Consider the following 22,855-nt stretch of genomic DNA (forward strand, 5'->3'; position numbering starts at 1 on the left):
TGGGTCTTGAAATTTAGGCAAACTGAAGAAAAAAAGAATTCCATAACGAGATCGCGGTCAGGATGGCCAACTTGCGGGAACATTGGCAAAAACTCGTGCATGTGCTCAACGTCAAACTCCAGCGCTTCGACAATACTGGGAGGCAGCACCAGCCTTGCATCGGCCAACAGTTTTAGTGCGCCGCGTTTTCGCCTTCGTCCGAGTCATCATGTGGTGTTATGGGCGCGTCCTGCCCATCAACAGCACAGTTCACTGACTCGGCTTCTGCGCCCGCAATGTCATTCTAGAAAAGTCGTTAGTTTATGAGTCCAAGGAACAATGATAACAAGACCAACCGTCTCATCATCAGCAGACAAGCTGTCAAAGCCAGGCATGTCTTGAGCTGACACCCTGACCTCATCCCTTGGGACCTTGACTACCTCTTGCACTTTACCGGTGCTGGGCTTCGTGAACTCCCGCAGGACCTTGATCGCATCATCATTTCTGGCCAACACACCCGCCCTCTCGTAATCTCGTTGACAAAGACTTCCGCACCGATTTTCCAAATCCGCCACTTTCGTCAACCACAAATTATAAACTGACGACACATAGTCGCCCAACATCTGGTCGTGGTCAGGGTGCTTAACGTCGAGAAACAGTGGCAAGTGCAAAAGGTCATAGGTCTGCAGGTCTGCAAGACTTGGTGGCAACTCTGCCAGTCTTGGATGAGCAAATGCGAATGCGCCGTCTTCGCGTTCGTCAGTCTGTAGTCGACCGTCGGAGTCAAGAGACTACTCTGCCGTCTTGGGTGCGTCTACCTCATTCACAGCATTTTCCTTTGACTCGACATCAACACTGAGCACATCTGGCGTAAGATCGTCCTAAACAAGCCGTTAGTTCATGAGGTATGAAAAATTCAAAAAAGCCGCTGCCTACAAGTTCACGAAAGCAATGACGTATGTCAGTGCAATCAAGGTGCTCGGTTGAACTCCCGCGATCGCGGTGAACTGTGAAGTCTGGTTAGCCAAGTTCAAAAAATAAAAACAAACACAAAGAAATCATTATACCAGTTCAAGAAATGCCAAACAAATAAAAATTCTAACGTCTTGCAGAATGAAGCTCTGGTAAGAAAGCAAAAGTAAGTGTTCATCATCTTTAATTGTGGATGTGTAACTTTGCTTGTGCGAACAACTGGGGAAGATGGACATGACCATCATGACTGGCGCTGCTTTATATTTCGTCGAAGCCATTAAAGTCGACTGGCAGTAAACATCAATAAGCCTTTAACCCCTGTCAAGAACCTGGGTTAAGGGATGATGATGAAGCCCCTTCAGAATAGAAAAAGTAAATAAGTTAACTATAGTAAATGACATTATTATACTGAGTTATAGTCCGAATAACTGCTGCCCTTCTAAATATCATCTAGGAGTGGGCAACTTGGCTATTTTTGATTTTTTTTATTTTTATCTTTTTTGAAAATTGAAAGATTATCTGATCTAAAAGATTATCTATGTAATAGTGATCAACGGAAAGGTATGCGACGAGCTTATGTTTTCAGATTTAGGACAGTAGTACTTTTCTCTTGCTCGGCTTCGCATTTTAAGTGTATGGATCTATAGATCGCCATGCTGGCCCATGCCTTTACGACAATGGCAAAGCACATGTAGATTGGTAAATGCAAGCACTAAACTTATGTAAACGGAAGTCGAGACTTGTTGGAACTCGACATAGTTCATGATGGCCGATGCACTTAAAGCCAAAGAACAGATTAAAAAACTATGTCGGATCAACGAGACATCGCCTTTAATCAGTTAACAGGAATAGCATCGAAATTTTTTACAAGTATACCTTGAGCATATCTAAAATAACTTACACGAGATATTGAGCGATGCTTTAGAGAGAGAAAGTAAATATATCAAGTTGGATATAGAGTTCGTGGTGGCCGTAAAAAGTGGACTAGAGAAGCTGAATAAGTATTACAACAAAATGGATCAGGTTGACAGATATTACCCATGGATGCTTTTGGATCCCCGATTTAAAGCGCACGACATTCATTCGGAAATGGGTGACAAGGATGCTTCTGAGAAGATTGTACAAGTGGTGACTAACTGGCTTTGCAACGAGTACAATGATGATCCTGTCAATGAGACTGGTGATGAACAAGCAAATGACAGCGATTGCTCAGATGCCTCTGATATCATCTCAACTTGTTGGACCTCCAAATTCTGTGGACTATGAAATCAGCATATTCTTTGGGGCACCCGCCATTGAAATATTTGAAAACACCGTATTTAAGTGGTAGGGCAATCACCGAACTGACTATCCGCACTTGGCAAGAGGAGCTAGTGATTATTCGTGTATGACCATTAGCGAAGTCTTAGTTAAGAAATTGTTTAGCCGAGGCAAAGATCCTGTGGGTTTGCGCGGACATTATTTATTGCGCGTCAAGATGCGCACGCTTGTTTTTCAAGATAATGAATGCAATTGAGCAACGGGTTAAAGAGGACACGGTTGATCTGGATAGCGAAAGCCCCAACTTTTAAAGTGGCTAATCTAAACATTCTCGACTCTGGAGCTTCCTCTCAATATTTTTTTTTTCTATATGAATGATCTACTTATGCTTGTTTCGCTCTATAATAATCAAAAGTGACAAATTTTTCTTCGTGTTGATAATATAATGTAATTGTGTTGTTGATTAGCTGTTAAATATAATTTAATTGGGTGAATATGCTTGAGTTAAGTAGTGCAGAACGAGAATCTAGAATATTTAGATCGACAAAAAGATAAATGTTCTTTGTGACGATTTGATGCGTACAATAATAGATGCGAATCTTGCAACATATAACTATTCCATGTTGTTCCAATCATATTCCCGATATGAACGTGCTTTAGCGGGGCATGGCATGTTCCAACGACCTGGCTAACAAGTTATTGCGGATGTAGACTGCGTTCATTAAATGAATATCACATGAGAAGTATTTCGTTCTCCAGTTACTCTGATTCTTTTGGTTCTTATGTTGAATGAGTTATATATAATTTTGGTTTTTCATTCTGTGTTAAACCACTTTTGATGAAATTATAAGGCATGTAGTTTGTACCAATTGAATGACCACCAGACCTTGGATAAAAGTCCAGTGTGAACTCAACATTTTTTTTTGCCATGGGTAATAGATAATTTGAATGACCACATCTACAGGTCGTATGAATGGATCTTGTGAGAACGACCGAATTGCTAATTCGTAGTTTGCTTTTTGATTGAGGCTGCACAGTTGAATGTAATATATGAACTAAGCATTGCCCTTAGTGTAAACTTGATATATATTTTAGATGTTTAATGTATATTGTTATTGGATGATTGAGCATTTAATTGGTGGTTGTCGTAATTGCTGCACCTGTAAATGTATACAGCTAAGCCGAATACAACAATTGAACAAGTAAAGCGTTCTATATATTAATAGCAGGAACCCCAAAATTATTTTACGTTTTCGAAATATTGATTTGACTAAAAAATACTATAGAAGGAACGAACGAATTGTGACTAAACTAAACCAGTCAACTATATACTACAAAATGACTTTTTATGCATTTTTAATAATGCAATATAGAGGATCAAAACAATGCTTGGTTTGGAGGGAAGTGGTAACTGTTTACCACTTGCATGTGAACAGATTCCCGGCCTGGTTGCGAATTTTCAAATTTATATTCACCAAGATCTTCGATGGCTCCTCTTTTTGCTTTTTTTTGTTTTTTAATTGTTCATTTGCTTCTTCATTTCTCAAAAAAAAAAAAAAAATTAGCCATGAACAACTCAAATCATTCTCTTGTGAAAATCGCTGATAAGGCCAATTTTGGCACTCCAGTAAAGTCTAAAGTTCAGTTCACGCTGTTTGCCAAGTTGACGTCCAAGAAAGCTGCCATGGATGAAAGCCTAAGCAGAAGAGCAAACTTTTTAAGGAAAAATGAAGAAAGTTTTTTTGAAAAAGCGCAAGGCTTCAACTGATGATCACGAGTCTCGGTCGGAAAAATTAGCATGTTTCATTTGCAGGCCATGGTCTCGCAAGGGTCGGAAGGCAACGGTTGAAAACCGGTTTGTTTACTTGGGACCTGTCGGTTCAAGCTACGACAGCCCGGAAGCTTGTGAAGCACTGTTTCGCAAGGAATTTTCACCTGTTTGTAAAAAAGAAGTCTTATTTCTGGGGTTTTTTTCTGTTTCCGTTTTTACTGATGTAATTTAGTTATGTGATCTGCCTGTGTATTCACGTCCGGTCGACGAGTCTGAGAAACGTGCCAAATCTGTTGCCAAAGACGGATCTGGCGCTTCCACCGTTTGCACTCATATCGAAAATATCAAGAGTATCACTGTTGCTAAAGAAACCCCTGATTTGTTTAAATTCATTTACTTGGGACCTGCTAAGGACGGATATAAGAATCCCTTGTCAAATGAAGCGACATTTCGGAAGGAACTTTCACATGTAAGTCGTACTTGGTTTTTCTTCTACTTACTCATATTTTGATGATTATCATGTAGTTTCGCTACATGCTACTAGCTAAGGCTGAAAGCAACGCAACGGTATGCTTTTGCTTATGCCATTCTCACAACCTGAAATCTTTTTTCACTGCCGACGTGAAGATTGAAGTCGGCAAGCTGCGAAGCAAAAAACGTTTACCTGAGAGCAAGAAACAATGTTTGACAAAAAAGGTTGAACGTGTTGGCGAGCGCGAGGTTCAGTTTGTGCACGTGGGTTCTGTTGACGAGCAATAAACAAGCCCAGGTATGACCGCAGCAGTAGTCCGCAGAGGTGTTACGAAGGTAAGCGTGTTGTAAAAGAACGTTTTTAAAAACATACTTATTGAAATAGTGTCGAACTTTGGCAATTTATCACAGTCAGATAAAAGAAAAAGCTGTGGAAGACACGTCACAAGTCTATGGACCGGTTTCGACTCATGTTGACACGGCCAAACTGGATATCAAGTTTGAAGAACCGAGTTCCAACTTGGCGCATGGCAGCTGACTCGGCAGGCTATGCAAAAACATATTCTTGCCATCGTGTCTGTCAATATTGAAGACGATGTTTTATATTACCGCGCCGGAAGTTACTGCGGAAATTTATTGGATCAGCAAGCGATGGCTGATGATGTTGTGCTTCAAGCTAAGCCTATGCCTGTCAGAACTACGATGCACATGAACTGGGTCGGAGATAGTTTGCATGATGCTGATACCATTACGTTCGGGGAGGTTCCCAGGATGGCAGCCCATATAACCACACCGTTTACTGATATCCGAATTCATACAGTACCTGCGCAAGCAAGACTTAGGACGCGGATGACAGACTGTTTTTAGATTGCACGACTACCTGACGTGATATCTGTTGTTTTTGTTTTTGTTTTTTTTTCAATACCTGTATATCTGAAGCCGTTTTATGGTCTCATTGTTTTTTGTTCGCTGTGTGGTTGGTATGATGCTTTTTTTGTTTTTCCAAGATTTCCCCTCGGATCGAAGAAAATTAAAAAGTATCGAAACTATGTCTTGTGTTTTGCCTAAGTAATAAACCTAGTCATTTTTTTTTAATTATAAGCTGCGAGTAAAAAAAAAAAATTCGTATTAATTCACGATCAGCTCAAAGATAACTGGTCATAGAAAAATACCTTATTGAACAAAAAAAAAACAAAAAAAAAAGAAAGCATGACATAGGTTATAGCAGATAACGAACGCTCTTGGCCCCCGACTACGCAGTTACTACAGGCGTGCCATAATCACTAGAGCCACTCAAGGTGCACGTGCAGACAATGCTGCGACATTAAGCACATTACTCACCGGTATTGACTGGCTACATTCACAACTCGAGAGCCCCCTTGGGCCTGCCAGGTCGCCTTGTGAGTGCACACAAAGCGGTCGTCAATTTACTCACCCGGCTTGATGTATAATTGCGAGGCTTGTCTGTTTTAAGCAGGAATGCACGTCCGCCATTAGAGTTAAGCGAAAAAAAGCCGTTGTGCTGCAAGGCTCAGATGAGTCATTTGTTGCGTAAGCGAGGCCATATGCCATGCCGTAAGCTGCCGAAGCATAATTATGGGCTTTTGAGCAGTAATAATCCGTCGTGATTGATATCCACTTTTTTTTTTGCCTTGGTCGAGCTTTTATTGCTCTTTTTTTTTTTTTTTTCCCCTTCCACTTTGCTTTTGAGCCTTGCTTTGGTTTTTTTAATTCGGCTTGTCGCGCAATGCCTGAGGATACGGCCGCCACGGTCGCCGACTCGCTCTCCTCGGTGTCTCTTGCATCCGACTCGTCTGTTCCTCCGGTCCAATCATCATCACCATCTCCATCATCGTTATCGTCACCTCCGTTATCACAACCATCAGGGCCATCAATATCGAGTTCTACACCACCATCAATATCGCAGCAATCAAAATCTGCAACAGTGCCCGCTCCTACTTTGAATCCACTGTCTACCGTTCACTCGGCGCGCGGCATCAAGTCTTCTCCCACAAAGTCTTCTCAGCCGCCGTCGACTCCTCAAATTCCCGCCGACATTCAGGAACGCATCCGTGCGTTTCAGTTAGCTCGTCAGAGTAAATCTAGTGCTTCATCTCCTGTATCACCTGCATCTTCATCTACACCTTTTAATCTCCAGTTTGGCCAACAAGGTCTTCAAAGTTCTCCTCAAGTACCGCAACAACAGCAGCAACAGCACAAATTGCCCGGCAGACCTCAACCTAAGCTTTCGCTCTCTCAACGTCGTGGTCTCTCTCTCAACTCAGCAGCATCCCCTGTGGCCAGTCCACAGTCAGCATCCGGATCACCGCTTTCTTTGTCATCAGGCACTCCATCTTCAGCGTCTAGCACGGATTCCGCCAACCCATTCAGACCTGGCTTTTTTCGGCTAAATTCAAAGCCAGAGTCCTTGTTTTCTTCATACTCACAATACATTGATGTTACGTCTGGTTCGCTAAGTTTTGCCGGAAAGGCTTCACTCGATGCTCACGGCGTCAATTTCTCATCTGGTTCATCATTCAAAATTTCTCTTGACGAACTGCAACTATTAGAAGAGCTTGGCCGAGGAAACTACGGTACTGTAACAAAAGTTCTGCACAAGCCGACAGGTATTGCCATGGCCATGAAGGAAATCAGGCTGGAACTTGATGAAGCCAAGTTTAGACAAATCATTATGGAACTCGACGTTCTGCATAAATGTAACTCACCATACATTGTTGATTTCTATGGTGCTTTTTTTGTTGAGGGTGCTGTGTATATTTGCATGGAATACATGGACGGCGGCAGTCTGGACAAGCTGTATGGCGGTGGCGTGGACGAGTCAGTACTGGCAAAAATTACTGAGTCAGTCGTTTGCGGTCTAAAAGTTCTTAAAGATGATCACAACATTATTCATCGTGACGTTAAGCCAACAAATATTCTCGCATCCACAAAGGGTACGGTTAAGCTTTGCGATTTCGGCGTGTCTGGAAACCTGGTGGCGTCCATTGCCCGCACTAATATTGGTTGCCAATCGTACATGGCTCCCGAACGTATTAAATCGGCCAATCCGCAAGATGCGATCACGTACACGGTGCAGTCAGACATATGGAGTCTTGGACTCACGCTTTTAGAGATTGCTAATGGGTCGTATCCTTATCCGCCTGAAACCTATGGGAACGTTTTTAGTCAATTAAGTGCCATTGTCGATGGCGAACCTCCATCTCTACCCGATGGAAGGTTTTCAAAAGATGCCGTGTCATTTGTTAAGCAATGGTAAGTTATCCTATTTGTCTATCGATAAACAATTGCCAAGTTTTTAACTTTTTTTTTTTTTTTTTTTTTTTAGCCTAAACAAAAATGCTGTACTGCGGCCAACCTACGCAAAACTACTCAACCACCCTTGGCTTGTGAAGTATCGGACAATCGACGTTGATTTGTCTGAATGGGTAACGACCTCCTTGATCAAGCGCAAGACATATGTTAATAAGCAAGTCAAGCCCGCTCTGCATACAGGCGGTGCGATTAATCAGAACGCATAATTTGCATTATATGCTTTCAAAAAAAAAAAAAAAAAGGAAAAAAAAAAGAACCAAAAACAACAAAGCTTGCTTTAATTGTTTCGGTTTGAAATCCAAATCATTTTGAATGCATTTTATATAAAAGATGAGTTAAGACAGTATACGACACGATTTGGCGATGTGTTTAGTTGATGTTAAATGATTATCATCGTTATTTTTAGTTGTATGTTTAATTTGTCGTTTATTTTTTCTATTTATTTCATAGGCAAAGCATTTGTTGGAAGGTTATAACTGTTTATTATTTTTGTCCATTCGTTATATATGACTGAATTAATTATTTTTCCTCTCCATTTCGAGTCATGCATGACGCGACAGTTGCGCGTTTGTAAGAAAAAAAAACGCGTCCAAAACACGAGGCAAGGAAGGGGTCGTGGCGCGTTAGTGTGGCTGGGCCGCGGGGCATGTCACGCCGACAGCCTTTGTACGTTTCCATGTTCCATCGCAGGCTTTCGACTCAGCATATTTATATTTTTAAACAAATATATTATATATATATATACTATAGTATTTTGTATTATGGCGTCATCACAAAGTGCACATCAAGCTCCGACAAACAAGTCCAAACGAATTTTGATTACGACTCAATCGTTCCCGCGCTATCATGCTACGCTGTCCCGGCGGGCGGGTCTCCAAGCACCACACAGCTCCTCATTCTGGCAAGCTGGATCCGACAAATATAGCAAGATGAACAATAACAATGACCATAACGATGGTGTCAAGTTTTACGATGACCTAAACAGGTGGCAATGGCAGCCACGATCCAGCAGTGGCTTCCCCGAACTTCCGAGCGACACTCAGGCGTCATTGTTGTCGCTTGGCATGCGGATACGGAAGAACGTGAATGAAGGTTACAAGTTACCAGTTGCGCGGAAATCGTACAGTGATTCAACCATTATTAATCCTTATGCAAACAATTCTCTTTTTGAGGGATCAAAGTATGATCCAAGTAAGTTAATGTATGCGTCGGCAGCAAAAAAACGGGGAAGAGATGACGATGATGAAAAAGATGATGATGGTTATGACGAAGGCGCCATGTCAGAGGCAGAGACAATAGCCGATGACGATGACGATCTACATGATAGCAACTATCTGAACCAGGTACTGGACGATGCCGATTTTGAAGAGGCAGACTTTCTGGTACCGAAAGACGAGGTTATGATGCTTTGATAAACATTTATATAATAGTCATTAAGCAACCCGTGTATTTGCTGCTTTGTGTTCACTGCTTTGTTTTTGGGCAATGTGGAGCTCTGTTTAATTTTTTTTTTTTTTTTTTTTGGTTTAGTGGTGTTCTGGGGTTGACAAATGATTTAATTGGAAATGTAGTTATATAAATGGGATATAAAGGAAATGAAATATATTATCGATCATAAATACCGAAGCTCTGATGCTGTTTAACTTAACTAAGCTGCTGTTCTTATATAGTTAACTAAACCAAAGCACAAACGCTCGGTCCATCACCAGAGGAACATTGCGGCGCTACGCCATCAACAAAAAAAAATATATATATATTTATACATACGTTAGTTATCAGGATTTATAAACTATAAACTTGCTTCATAATTCATGCGAATTTGGTAATACAGAAAATTTAAAGTACTGGACTTTCTCAGCGTTATCTGCTTGCTAGGAATTGGAGATTTTTTTTATTATTTGAGTCGTCAACGATACAGCCTATTTTTTTTTTTTTTTTTCGCTCTCGGCTGGTATGTTTAAACATTGAAAGAATTTGAAAGTTGCGCTCAACACAGAACTGAGTTGATTAGGAAAGCAAATTGAAAACAAAAAGTGGAAAAAAAAGAGCATCGACGACCAAGATTTGCACCAGTAGATTTAAATTGTCTTTAAACGTTGTCAGTACCATACATACATAATTCACCACGTTCAAAATGTCATGGCAACCGCAGCAAGATCAGCTACAACAGCTGCGAACCGTCTTTTCTCAGACCCTGTCTTCCGATAATAATACTCGCGCTGCAGCGACAAAGGTAAAAACTAGCAGTTTTATAGCTTTTCTCTTACCTTTTTTTTTTTTTTTTTTTTTTTTGCTTTAGCAGTTTTCTAACATTTGTAAAAGACTTTAGAAGATGCGCGAAGATCTCAAGTTGAACTTAACAATTATCTTGTTTACTTGTTCGTCAACCCAACAACAGACGCTGAAGTCCATCTCAGAGCTTCTGCCGGTTTGATGCTCAAAAATAACTTGCTGACTCGTTGGGATGAGATTCATAACCACCCGACTATTCTGAATTACATCAAGGACCAGATCGTGCTTGGTCTAACCCAGCCATTTAACATTGTCCGCAACATTTCTGGCTCGGCTATTAGTGCATTGGTGGCTAGAGGAGGGTTCAAGGAATGGCCGGAAGTGTTGCCGAAGCTAATGGCCATGGCGGAGCATGAGAATTCGGTGGTTCAAGAAGGCGCTCTTAGTGCGTTGTCCAAATTATTCGAAGACTCAGGTGCATTGTTGGATGCGGATCCTGACGGACAGGCAGCGCTTGGGTTTATGATGCCCCGGTTTTTAGAACTGGCGCGGTCTTCATCGTCGGCCAAAGTACGGGGCCAGAGTATTGTGTGTCTTAACCAGTTTATTCTTCGTGGCTCGCAGTCCCTGTTCATGCACATTGATTTATTTTTAAATACTTTGTTTGGTCTTGCCTTAGACAGTGATGCGGACGTGCGTCGAAATGTTTGCACGGCGTTTGTCATGCTGCTGGATGTCAGGGAGGACAAGCTCGTGCCGCATCTTAACGGCATTGTCGACTACACGTTACATTGCATGGTGGACGAAGATGAGCAGGTCGCGCTGGAAGCATGCGAGTTTATTTTTGGACTGACTGAGAGTACCAGATTGCAACCGCAAGTAGAACAATTATTAGGCAAAATAGTACCCGTATTGCTGCGAACGATGGTGTACTCTGAAACCGAGGTGTTCATTCTCGATAGCGTGAACGATGACGATGCGGATATGGAGGATAAATTAACAGATATAAAACCTACACATGCGCGATCGAAAAGTGCTCATCATGTTTCGAATAGTAACAGACAAGAAGATGGGAAGAGAGCGCAGGGCAATGACGATGACGATGACGATAATGATAACGACGATGAAGATGATGATGATGATGATGATGATGATGATAGTGGACTTGACATGTCAGAATGGACGCTTCGCAAATGCTCGGCTTCTGCGCTCGACATGCTATCGGCTCAGTTTAAGCACGAAATTTTAGACTTCGCGTTGCCGGTCTTGAAAGATAATTTACAGTCACCTCAGTGGCCAGTACGAGAAGCCACTATTCTGGCATATGGTGCCATTTCAGAAGGGTGTGTTGATGGTTTAGGCCCTTTTTTGCCTGCAGCTATTCCGTATTTTGTACAGGAACTAAGTGATCCCGTTGCACCTGTTCGACAGATTTCATGTTGGACATTGGGTCGATATAGCTCTTGGATATGTTATCGATCGGCAGACGTCGGCTATGAGCAAGAATTTATTCCGGTTCTTCAAGGAGTAAGAGTTTTTTTTTTTTCTTTTTTTTGGAAAAAAAATGCTAATAATCTTGTAGTTATTAAAATGTTGTTTGGATAACAACAAAAAAGTGCAAGAAGCTGGGTGCAGTGGATTTGCCAATTTCACAGAACAAGCTGGTGGATTAATTATTCCATACCTGACACATGTTCTCCGAAATCTAACACTTTGTTTTCAAAGGTATCAAAGCCGTAATTTGACTATTCTCTATGATGCGGTGCAGACCTTAGTTGATAAAGTGGGATATGCAATGGGAAATAAGGAATACATTGATTTGCTTTTGCCTCCATTAATAGATCGATGGCAGAAGTTGCAGGATGATGATACGGACTTGTTCCCGTTATTGGAATGCTTGTCTTCTGTTACTGCCGCGTTGGGTGAACATTTTGCTCCGTTTGCACTACCAGTTTTTCATCGTGCGAGTTCTATTTTGCAAAGAACTCTGATTCGAATTCAAGAATCGTCGATTGATCCGCTGGTGGAAATGCCGGATAAGGACTTTATAGTGACAACTCTAGATTTACTTGATGGCTTGGTTCAGGGATTAGGCAACTACGCTGCAGAAATGATTTCTCAATCAGAATTTCCAATAATGGAAATGATCATTCATTGTACGAGGGATGAAGTTAATGAAGTTCGCCAGAGCGCGTTCGCCCTGTTGGGCGACATGACAATCTACACTTTCTCGATCGTCAAACCATACGTGCCAACTCTCATGACCGAAATAATTCCGCAGGTTGACGGTAGCGATCTGGCTTGCTCGCCAGTGTGCAACAATGCGACATGGGCTTCCGGCGAATTAGCTTTAAAACTGGGACAAGAAATGCGACCATTCGTGGACCCGCTGATACCGAAGTTGATTGCCTTGTTGACCACGTCGCCATTCATTGACCAATCCATAACTGAGAACGCAGCCATAACCATTGGCCGGCTCGGCATCTCTAACGCGGACCTGATCGCGCCCAGTTTGCAAACATTCGCCGCCAGTTGGTGCCAAGCGCTACGATTAATCCAGGATACTGGTGAGAAGGAATCCGCGTTTCAGGGCATGTGTCAGATCGTGATGGCAAACCCGGCCGGATTAAACGAGTCATTGATATTGTTTGTTGAAGCTATCGGCTTGTACGCAGATCCTACTCCAGAATTGGCACAGATGTTTATGACATTGTTGACTGGGTACAAAGGTTATGTTAATGATTGGGATTCGGCCGTGGCGAGTAAGTTGGCACCAGAAATTAGATTATTTTTAGAGGAACGATATGGTGTGTAATAATTTTGTAAATAACTTGCATCTATAATTTTGTCAGGCCCTTTTTTTTTTTTTTTTTTGGTGAAACTACAAACCATGACAAAAATATAATCAACAAAATCAACTACATGCCTTCCTTACCTTTCACAAGCATGGCCACTTTTTAATCTGAGTTTTTGTTGAATCTTTATCTATAGTTCAGCCACACCCGCTTGCTACAAAACCCGTTTGCTTCTCAGCACATTTACGACATTATTGCTGTTCCCCCGCGTTTTCTTTTGCCTCGTCATTGGTGTAAACAAAACTACAAGTGCAAGAATCAAAGTTACAAAACCTGGTAATATTTTTTTAGTCTCACTTTAATATTTTGTTTGCTAATTTTTGCAGAAGTTTATTAACAAAAATGACATCTTTTAAATCGAATTTCCGTTCTTATGAACGCGGCCGTGTGGTTAGAAAGCGTCGAGGAAAGGAAAGTTAGTTTCCCAAAACGCAGTGTCATTGGCCACCGGTCATGATCCAGGTGTTGAATTTCAACCCAATGAAGATGTTTTGACTGGCCACAAGCAGGTCAATATCGCCACGCCATCGTCGTCTAGAAATATCAAAGCACGGGTGAAGGGGCTAGTCAATACGCCAGTCGACAAAGTTGAGTTTGAAGAAGTGGCCGAGCCATGCAGGATTATTCGTCAATCTGGTGAACAAGGACAACATAAGAGGAAGTGGTTTGGAGAGGAAGTTGTGGAAAGTGCCAAGAAGCCAAAAGCAGCTGCCAGGACGCCCATAAACGTTAAGTTAATCAATTCTGGGCAAAGGTCAAGTTCATCACGAAAGGTTACGCACGGTTTAAGAAATTCCTCGTATTCATCTTTTTCTCGTGCTTCTAGCGCTTCTTATTTCGACCCATTTGGTCTCACTTCTGGTGCTCCCGCTGATGCTACATTTTCTGACGAGCTTCGAGAAAACCCAACGTTTTTGCTGTCATCACCAATGTCACCATTCGTGCCGCCTGCCAGAACCGAGAGTCGTATTTTGTGGGATGCGTGATTTGAAGATGCGTCAGTAGTGGTGTCGCCGCTACCATCTTACAAGTCGACGATGTTGCAAGTTACAAAGGAATCCGATTGCGACTGGGTGAAATCATTACCGGTAGATGCAGATGCTGCTGAATCTTCAGGCGAATTTTTAGAGGAATATGCCGTTGATTTACCATCACCGATAACACCCTTTGTACCGCCCACAAGAGCCGGTAGTCGTCGTAGACCGGGGGCGTTGACAATCGACGATGTATCGGTAGTGGTGTGGCCGTTATCATCATGCAAGAAGTCGCTGACAAAATCGCCGGTCAATACGTATATTGCTGAATCGCCCGGTGAACTTTCAGAGGATTTGTCGTTCGCGTGTCATCACCAATGTCACCATTTGTGCCGCCTGCGAAGACTACGAGTGGCATACTGGTGGCAGAGCAAGTAGAAGTTGATAAACCCGTGGCGGTATTGTCTATATTGTCGCAGCTTATAAATGAGTTTGATTTAGACTCGGTAGGATCATCGTCGGATGACGTCGAAGAAGCTGAGACAAATATGGAAGATGAAGCCTTAATTTTATCATCACCACTGTCGCCATTTATCCCGCCAAGAAAAGCTTTTGTGCGTCTTGCTGGTTCTCGTTCTGACAATAGGTATCGGCATATGCCTGTTCTTTCGGCGTCAGACATGGAGGGTATTTTAAACCTAACTTATTTGGGCATTTTGCTAATAGTACTAGAAGATTCCATAAGAGAGAACGGGAATCACGTGTTTAATAGACGACAGTCTTTGCTGTTTCCCGCGGCGAAAAAGAGCAAACTAAGTGTGGAGCCCTTTAGATGCCGGGTCAGGAAAATGCTGCTAGTTTGCGTATGTATAACATTATTTTCATGAATTCTTATCGTTATATAAGAACAGCCATTTAAGAAACAGTACTTTTTTAGGACCTAAACTGACTTTGATTTAAATTAGATGTTGACGTTTCATCGTCAGTAGTTTTACCAAAGTTATTTTTGTGTAAGAATAACATAATGCCGACGCAGTACGATCCAGTGGGGCAAGAACGGCTCATGAAAGACATCAGTAGCTTCGACGTTGATGATTCTGGAATTAACCTACCGGAAGGTGAAGGTGATGCTAGCGATAATCCGCTTGCCTTGATTAATCGTCATAGCTTGGCATTTCCATAACTTGCATTATATTATTTCTACTTGGCATAACTGCCTTGTGCAGTCAGCTGCGATATACTTATTTTGTCGCCGTCATCTATTCTTAGTGTTTTTGTTTCTGACTTACCATCTTTACGATATTCATTAGACGTTAAAGATATATATAACTGATATATAACTAACAATACCTGAATTGTTGATATACCTGTAATCACCTACTGGGCTCTGTGATAGTTGTGATCTTCTAGGTGAATTGTTTAACCGACTGCACAAAGCTGGTTTGAGTGACATATAGAGCTAGTTTGAAAAAAGCGAGATTATCATTGATGATGATTAGAAATTATGAAGACATGAAGTTGAAAGAACCTTCGGCAACTGAACCCCCCCCCCCCCGCCCCCCCCCCCCCCCCCCACACACACACACACACACACACCCGGAGACTTCGGATGGTGCATTTTTCATGATACCTAATCGGAATCTTTCTACTTTCAGCTTTTTTGTCTCTGCAACGAATAATTAAGTTTTATCTCGATTGAGAATGATGGGCTTTCTTGTTTTGATCATTTTGATTGAAGTCAATTAATCCAGTTAACCGGTTCAAGCTTGGCGTTTGTTAAAATATATATTAGTTTAAGATTCTTAAGTCCAGTTTACGCAGCATGAAAATTTATTTTGTTTAATGGCGACTAGCAGCAATTATTGACTATTATTTGAAAATGTTATTTCTATAATGTATATACTATCACATTACTTGTGCTCAAAGCGTAGGCTAAATACATATAGTTATAGTTAAACAAGAGGGGTTCCTCATGGATAGGGTAATTATTCAGATTGCGGGTTGCAGCGCGGCCAAAAATCAAGACTGCGATTTAAACGTAATGGTATTGTCAGGTCAGGTATTTATTGGTATTGGACAAAAGTAAAAAACGGGCGTATATGTTAACATTGGATAGTAAAGTGCTGATTTGTATTTAATTGGAAAAAAAAAATAACGGTTTGACCCGATTAAACATTGGGTGTTATTGTATTGAAGATGGAGGACGGAAAGGACAACATCGCGACCGAAGAGGAGTTAGCCACGGCTGAACCCTCGACAGTGGATGTGCCGGCAGAGGAGTTAGATTGTGGCAACAATGAGATCGTGGCAGCTGTTGTGGAATCACAGGAAACTGAATCAGCAGAGCAATCATCACAAGACAAGTCGTCGGCATTATCAGCATCAGCAGCATCATCAGTACCTCAGCCGACGCTGGAAGAACGGGCAACACCGTTTGAACAAGCACTGAAAGCATGGAGAAATATTAATTTGACAGAGTTACAAAAACAATTGGATAATCAAGGATTAGAAATTGTGGAAAATCAAAAGGTATCAGTAGTAGGTAGGAAAGAATTGGCTTCAAAAACCAAAGAGTTTAGGAAGCTGCCGGATGAGGAGAAATTAATCGAAGTCAAGAGTTTATTAAAGTGTAAGTTGTTGAGATCTTTTTTTTTTTTTTTTTTTTTTTGGCGTATTGGGGGACTTTGTATTAATGATGCGGTTAATTGCGATAGCGTATCAAACTGAAATCGACAAGTTGACAAAGAGGGGAAAAGTCGCAGAGAGCGCGTTTTTGAATACGTATCGTGTTTTAGCGGAAGCACCAGATCCATATCCGTTACTTGACGCCACGCTTGATTCATTACTGGCAACAGATGAAGTTGCGACACTGTCAAACGAAAACGCAAAATTAAAGTCGCAATTGCAGAAATATGAAGATTATGATGATTTGCGATTAAAATTGCAACAGACCGAGCAAAAAGTATTGAATGTTTCTGCTACGAAAGTGGCAGCCAAGGAAGCTGAGCTGCGCGCGCTGCTAGATGAAAAAGAACGGAATTGGAAATTGAGAGAAACGGATTTAAATCGGCAAGTTGAAGAAGCAAGGGAGCAAGTGCGTGAATTGAGAGCAACTCATGCAGTTACGGAAGCCCGGTTGTCACAACATGAGCAGAAACTGGACGAGGGCGTGCATGATCGGTTTGCTGAAGCAGAGATTATTGCTGCTGATTTAGAACGGGTTAACTTGCGTGCGTTACAAACCGAGCGTAGGAATTTGGAATTGAGGCAAGAATTAGAAAAACTGAAAACCAAATTTGACGTGAATGGTGAGCCCATTACAGATGACGAAAGTGTGGAATTGAAACACAAGGTTGAAGTCTTGACTGGCGAAAACGAGGCTCTGGGTCGCAAGATTGATTCGATTCGAGATTCTTCAAGAATAGATCATGACAATGACGCAAAATCGATTAAATTTTTGGAACGTGAAAATTCAAGAAAAGCAGAGGAGGTTGAGAGCTTAAAGAGGAAAATCAAGCGCATGGCTGACTATGAAGATATTAAGCGGGAACTTGATATTTTAAAGGTATTTGCGATATATATAAAGAAAAAAAAATTAATTATAGTTTAAGTTTTGGCTAATGATTGTGGTTGAAATTAAATAGTATGTTGAGTTTGCTGCAGAAGTCGAAGATGATGGAGAATTGAAGTCAAACGATAAGCCAGATGTACAGTCAGAGTCGCTAGAGCAATTACTTTTAGCACGAAACAAAAAACTTACAAGCGAACTCACGAATCTGAGGGTGGCTCATGATACACTGGAGAAGAAATTCGCAGATTTAGATTCGAATTTGAAGAACGCAAACTCGCAATTAGAACAAACTCAGCAATTAAATCAGAAGCTGGAAGATGACCTTAGCGTGTTGCATGAGACCGGAACGGCCACAGGACCGGGATCGGTAGCATCGTACGCAGCCTCGAGAAGGTCAGGCGCTGGTCGGAGCGGAGATGTGGCGTCGTTATTTGGCGGGTCAATCCGGGCCGGACTAACAGCCGTGGTTCCACCAATTATTGACACAGACGATGCATTGTCGCAGGCTAGCGGCACTATTACTCCTGGATCGCGCTCAACTTCGATCGGCCAGCATGTGGCGGATCTTACGATTTTGCCCATCATTACGCAGCAACGAGATCGATTCCGAGCCCGGAATGCAGAGCTGGAACAGGAACTGCGATCAGAGTATGGCCGCATTACGGAGCTGAGGCAGCAGATCGAGACATTGCAGAAGGACAATCTTGCATTGTATGAGAAAACCCGGTATTTATCTACGTATCGCCCGGGTGGTAACAGCACTGCAGTATTAGTTGGAGCTAGCGGTGACGTGGCAGGATTGTATCGAAGTCAATACGAAGAACACATCTCACCGTTCGCGCAGTTCCGTGGTCGCGAACAGGAGCGGGCGCTTTCCCGCATGGGCCCGCTCGAACGGGTCATCTACGGTCTGACCCGGGTTGCACTTGCGAACAAGACGTCTCGGAACATATTTTTTGCATACATTACGGGGTTGCATTTATTTTTAATGGGCACGATCTGGTATCTAGCCCTGGGCGAGGTTGGCCGGCATGGCACGGTGCACATTCCAGTGCCGGCAGCGACAGGTGCAGTGGCGGACCTAGGCGGTGATGCAATTTCGTCGACATTGTTATCGTCGCCGCAGCCGCCGGTACAAGATCAGTTACAGCAGCACCAAGAAGTGCATGGTAACGCTTGGGTTCTGGCTAACGCCGAAGACCAGTTGGCCACGGCTGCGGCTGCCGTGGCAACCGCGGCGGCCACGGCGGTCGTGTCTGCTGCATTTCGGTGAAAAAGAAAAAAATTAAAAAAAAGCCATGACAAACTCAATGAATGTATTTTACAATATATAAAAACTATAGTACCACTTAGTATTACAGGTGTTTTTTTAGCAAATACAAAATGTTTGCCCGAAATGGAAGGTGAAAATACGAATTGCCGAAATAGGCAGGACAAAAATATCTTTTCATTGCCTCCCTCGAAGGGTGATTGGCTGACAGCAAGCCCGTCATCTAGCACATGACGTAGAGCCCATCGCTGGCGGTTTAAGTTGGAATGACCCAAAAAAAAAAATTAAAGATTTAATGACCACTTCACCGTATTCCCGTTTAACAAAAAAAAAAAAAAAATTTTTTTTTCTCTTTTTGCCGAAAAAATTTAAGAGCGAAGGCGGTTATTGTGGTTTAGAAAGCGCGAATTGCATCTGGTGTGTGCGCAGTGGTAGCTGTGGGGAGCTTTGCGCCCCAGAACAAGCCAGGGCGCGCCAGCATTTTTTTTTTTCCAATTGGAAGTCATCCGCCCCGGCTGTCTTCTTCCTTTCGCCTTGTTTCTTTCTTGCTTTCGTTCGTCGCCATCGCCCATCCAGAGCGCTTCCCACCCACATTTCTCCCTTATTTCCCCCGCTTGACAGCAGCAGCACCCGCCTGGCAAGTTTAGTGCTCACTGTCTCCGTCGGCCGTCGCTTCTTCACTGATTCGGTGGCGTCTTAACGACAGGGAATTCACAGTGCCTCTTCTGCCTGCGCTTGTCTCTCTTTCTCTCTCTCATCCTCCTTCTCTTTTTCTTTCTCCTTCTCCTCCTCCTTCTCCTCCTCCTTTTTTGTCCTTTTGCCTTCTTCCTCCTTTCTCTTTGTCATTTCATTTGCTCTCATTTTTTTTTCTTGAGCACCAGAGCCTGAGCTACACATAGATCTCGGCTTGAGTCTCATCAAAATACAACACCTTTCACTTTTCTCTTCGTGTTGCTTTTGATTCTGTGACCTCACTTCTTGTGGTTAATGCAAGCGGAAGTTGTTGCTTAAACTAGTCTTTTTTTATTAGTCACGCTGTTGGATCTTTCTGGTACGTCGTACATTTCATCGTCACGTCAGCACGCATTCATGATTGTTTACTCTAACCGACATTTTTTCAGGTTCAAATGGTTTCCATTGTTCAGTCTTCTGTTGTGCCTGCTTTTTATTCGGCAGATCCTGCCACGCCGACGGACTACCTGTTTCCACACCCTCACGCCATGCCTTTGATGCCTCTCGCCCTACCCTCGTCCCATATTCCCACCGTCGCTGCCACGTCCTCTTATCCCGTTTTAATGCCACAGGTGCCCTCTGCCAGTAAATATACTTCCAAGCAGTCATATATCAGTTGGGTTAATAACAATAATAACCCCTATCCGAAGCATGATGCAAATATTTCTGCTGGATCACAGGCATATCACTGGCTGCCCAAGGACGTGTGGTCACACTCACGACATCCAGCTGGCTCAACTAAAACGGCTTTTGATTATGACTACGACATGGAGCTACATGGCCATCGTCAACACCTGCACCGTCTCAATCTCAACAACCAATCCTTATGTCACCTCAACCATAACCATCATGGTGGCGTCCATCAGCCGGCACGGCAGCAGGCTTATGTCCCGTCTCAATCTTCAGATCCAAAAGCTGGAGGTGTATCCGTCAAGCTTGACTACGACTTGGACAAGATGGCGGAGTTTTTAAGCGTGATGGCTTCTGCTGTTATGGGTTACAAGACTCCACCCACTCCGACTTACAAAAAATTCACTCTTCAGATTCTTTCTTCAACAAGGCTTCCTGGTAGCACGATAATTCTATCCCTAGTATATTTGTCGCGCAGGTGTAATCTTCACAAGCCATCAACGTGTGACTTTACTGCTCAATATCAATTACTTATTGTTTCACTCATTTTGGCCAACAAGTTTAATGATGATAATACGTTTACCAATAAGTCTTGGTCAGACGTAACTGGTCTCCCTATTGCTGAAATAACGAGGGTCGAGAGCGCGTGGTTGCTTCTTATCAATTGGAAGTTAAATTTGTGTGAAGACGAAAAGAATGAGTGGATTAAGTGGAATGACGAGTGGGTCAAGTGGAGTTGTGGACGTGACGTCAGTGATTTTTCAGGTTGGTATGATCAGCCGCAACAAGAAGATTGTGTTTACGGACAGTACATGACGGCTGAATATCTACCTCAAAACAATGATGCTACACTGTCCAGCACGTTGCATCAGCAGTATCGTTATGGCGAGAATCTTCATCATCTTCAGCAGCAGTACCAACAACAACAGCCTGTGTTCTACAGCCAGCTTCCACCCGCAATGGTGCAACTTCCTCCTCCCCATGATTATCAACTGGTTCATCATAATTCCGAGCAATCTATGAGTTATACTTCACATTGCAATTGTAACTACTGTGTTTTTGAACCTGTGGTTCCATTTTGGTCTGGTCCATCCGCTGCTGTTTGCTGATGTCTTTTTTTTCATGATTTTTTGCACCTTTTTTTTATTTTTAAAGGCGGACACAATATTTTTTAATATTTTTATTTTTTTTACTTATATTTTTAATTCTTTTTTTTTAGTATCATAATTTTTTATTGTGTTTCGCATATTTTGGGTTTTCTTACGGTTAACAAAAAAAATTTGTATTTATGAGGTTTTTTTATACTTTTAGTAATATTTTTTCTCTTTTCTTCTTTTGCATTATTATTATTTTTATTTTTTTTTTTGATTTTATATTATAACGGATTATGAGCCCTGCATATATTTGGTTTTGGTTTTTTTTTTTTTTGTTCTAATTATATATTATACATTTTTTTTTGTTCTGCAGGGTTTCGGAAAAATTATTTGGTGAGCAGTGGTTTTTATTACTTTTTTTTGTATTTAATTTCTTTGGTAACGGTTTTTATATTATACATATCGATAATAGTGTCTATTTTTTTCTTTTTTTTTTTTTTTGCTGTTGGTCCTTTTTTTTTATTGAGGTTATATAATAATTCAAATAAAAATTATATTGTATTCATTATATAAATGCAGCTATTTGGCATCTTAATGAATAAGATTGAACAGCATGTGTGTCTTGATTGAACGAGCTTCGTCTTAGCGCGTCTCCCATTCCACTACATCCTCAATGTGCACAAAAACAAAATGAAATAAGAAAAAGATAAAAGAAACGACATTATTCACTCGTTGCATCGTTTTCAGGAGTTGTGTTTCAGCCATTCCTTAATTCACTTGTGTTTTCTTTCTTGAGTATGGCAAGACCGTTGGGCTTAGTCGCAAGTTGTGTCTAAAATTGGTTTCCAATCTACCACTTCATTGATATAAACAAATTTATTATTAAATTGAATAAAAGACAAACTGCCAGGACTCTGAGAATTACTTGAACATTTGAACATTATGAGCTAAAAATTTTCGGCCCTAAACAAAAAATTTCGTGTCTAGTTGTTTTGCGCATTTTTGAAACTAATGCATGCAGAAAAGGGACACCAACGTTGGCATTATCGCTGACCGTCGGTGACTGAAATGGTTGTTATGATGAATTATAGTCTATGAACAATATTAATCCTGGACTTTGTTAAATTTCTGTCGTTAAATCAGGTTGTTTGCTGGTTTCCTTCTTGCACTCGTCTGCAATGACAACTTTAATGGCAATACTTCACCTCAACTTCCCTCTTTTGCCACGATCGTTATGATTGATCACATTCAGGTATGGAAGACCCTACGGAATTCCTTACGCGAATAAACAGCTTTTTAGTGATATTGGCACAGCACGGTCAGCCCACGTTAGCAAAAAAGACTCACTGAGGAGGCTCTTACATGACGACACTGGTTAATGCCGCCGTATGCGGGTAACACTTCGTCACAATGATATAAAAAATATATTTCGACAATAGAATATGGGCATTCGCCAATGTCACTTTTCTCTCTCTTGTCGATAGCACCTTTTCAGTACAGTTTCCTATCTGGCCCATCTCTTCAAATGTCCCGAGAATACGTCCGAATTTTCCGTAGATCGACGAGGGCTAGCCTAGGGTTCGCAAACTCATCGAGACGTAGTCCCAACTTCTGGCTGGGTTCATCATGATCACTAGGCAGAGAGGAAATTCTTCACTCTCTCCAATCCGACATGTGTGGCAAGCAGCTCTGCCTCGGTTAGGTTTTGGCC

General features: G+C 41.9%; 7 protein-coding genes across 7 annotated transcripts; all 7 read left to right on the forward strand.

The window, feature by feature from the left end:
* Positions 1–3,938: 3,938 nt before the first annotated feature.
* On the forward strand, positions 3,939–4,741 carry V1514DRAFT_345031 (uncharacterized protein; the record flags this gene model as incomplete). The annotated part of the gene is made up of 3 exons (XM_066929215.1): positions 3,939–4,148; positions 4,215–4,451; positions 4,508–4,741. The coding sequence occupies 3 exons, from the start codon at positions 3,939–3,941 to the stop codon at positions 4,739–4,741; spliced, it is 681 nt and encodes a 226-aa protein (XP_066780960.1).
* Positions 4,742–6,683: 1,942 nt separating this feature from the next.
* On the forward strand, positions 6,684–7,977 carry V1514DRAFT_265050 (kinase-like domain-containing protein; the record flags this gene model as incomplete). Its single annotated transcript, XM_066924794.1, has 2 exons — positions 6,684–7,726; positions 7,800–7,977. Coding segments are annotated over 2 exons (1,221 nt in total), but the record flags the coding sequence as incomplete, so codon positions are not given.
* Positions 7,978–8,453: 476 nt separating this feature from the next.
* V1514DRAFT_337942 (uncharacterized protein) lies at positions 8,454–9,497 on the forward strand. The gene has a single exon (XM_066928762.1). The coding sequence runs from the start codon at positions 8,548–8,550 to the stop codon at positions 9,196–9,198; it is 651 nt and encodes a 216-aa protein (XP_066780962.1). The 5' UTR covers positions 8,454–8,547; the 3' UTR covers positions 9,199–9,497.
* A 211-nt stretch (positions 9,498–9,708) lies between these two features.
* V1514DRAFT_337944 (armadillo-type protein) lies at positions 9,709–12,892 on the forward strand. The gene is made up of 3 exons (XM_066928763.1): positions 9,709–10,019; positions 10,109–11,545; positions 11,601–12,892. Exons 1-3 carry the CDS (start codon positions 9,921–9,923, stop codon positions 12,831–12,833), a joined length of 2,769 nt encoding a protein of 922 aa, XP_066780963.1. The 5' UTR covers positions 9,709–9,920; the 3' UTR covers positions 12,834–12,892.
* A 323-nt stretch (positions 12,893–13,215) lies between these two features.
* On the forward strand, positions 13,216–15,030 carry V1514DRAFT_345035 (uncharacterized protein; the record flags this gene model as incomplete). Its single annotated transcript, XM_066929216.1, has 6 exons — positions 13,216–13,288; positions 13,309–13,839; positions 13,879–14,164; positions 14,197–14,710; positions 14,754–14,772; positions 14,813–15,030. The coding sequence occupies 6 exons, from the start codon at positions 13,216–13,218 to the stop codon at positions 15,028–15,030; spliced, it is 1,641 nt and encodes a 546-aa protein (XP_066780964.1).
* Positions 15,031–15,893: 863 nt separating this feature from the next.
* V1514DRAFT_337951 (CASP C terminal-domain-containing protein) lies at positions 15,894–18,795 on the forward strand. Its single transcript, XM_066928764.1, has 3 exons — positions 15,894–16,476; positions 16,562–17,412; positions 17,492–18,795. The coding sequence occupies exons 1-3, from the start codon at positions 16,044–16,046 to the stop codon at positions 18,689–18,691; spliced, it is 2,484 nt and encodes an 827-aa protein (XP_066780965.1). The 5' UTR covers positions 15,894–16,043; the 3' UTR covers positions 18,692–18,795.
* A 772-nt stretch (positions 18,796–19,567) lies between these two features.
* Positions 19,568–21,357, forward strand: V1514DRAFT_202121 (uncharacterized protein). Its single transcript, XM_066924675.1, has 2 exons — positions 19,568–19,739; positions 19,810–21,357. Exon 2 carries the CDS (start codon positions 19,816–19,818, stop codon positions 21,157–21,159), a length of 1,344 nt encoding a protein of 447 aa, XP_066780966.1. The 5' UTR covers positions 19,568–19,739; positions 19,810–19,815; the 3' UTR covers positions 21,160–21,357.
* The last annotated feature ends 1,498 nt before the right edge of the window (positions 21,358–22,855 follow it).

The sequence above is a fragment of the Lipomyces japonicus genome, assembly GCF_038497905.1.
Source record: "Lipomyces japonicus strain CBS 7319 unplaced genomic scaffold V1514scaffold_67, whole genome shotgun sequence".
NCBI lineage: Eukaryota > Fungi > Ascomycota > Lipomycetes > Lipomycetales > Lipomycetaceae > Lipomyces > Lipomyces japonicus.

What these genes read in the sequence shown, in the direction of transcription:
- V1514DRAFT_337942 (XM_066928762.1), top strand. Translation starts at nt 8,548, where the DNA reads ATGGCGTCATCACAAAGTGCACATCAAGCTCCGACAAACAAGTCCAAA.
- V1514DRAFT_337944 (XM_066928763.1), top strand. Translation starts at nt 9,921, where the DNA reads ATGTCATGGCAACCGCAGCAAGATCAGCTACAACAGCTGCGAACCGTC. An exon ending in CTCGCGCTGCAGCGACAAAG is followed by an intron (nt 10,020 to 10,108) that starts GTAAAAACTAGC and finishes CATTTGTAAAAG; the next exon opens with ACTTTAGAAGATGCGCGAAG. An exon ending in TTATTCCGGTTCTTCAAGGA is followed by an intron (nt 11,546 to 11,600) that starts GTAAGAGTTTTT and finishes ATAATCTTGTAG; the next exon opens with TTATTAAAATGTTGTTTGGA.
- V1514DRAFT_337951 (XM_066928764.1), top strand. Translation starts at nt 16,044, where the DNA reads ATGGAGGACGGAAAGGACAACATCGCGACCGAAGAGGAGTTAGCCACG. An exon ending in AGTCAAGAGTTTATTAAAGT is followed by an intron (nt 16,477 to 16,561) that starts GTAAGTTGTTGA and finishes TAATTGCGATAG; the next exon opens with CGTATCAAACTGAAATCGAC. An exon ending in GGGAACTTGATATTTTAAAG is followed by an intron (nt 17,413 to 17,491) that starts GTATTTGCGATA and finishes GAAATTAAATAG; the next exon opens with TATGTTGAGTTTGCTGCAGA.
- V1514DRAFT_202121 (XM_066924675.1), top strand. Translation starts at nt 19,816, where the DNA reads ATGGTTTCCATTGTTCAGTCTTCTGTTGTGCCTGCTTTTTATTCGGCA.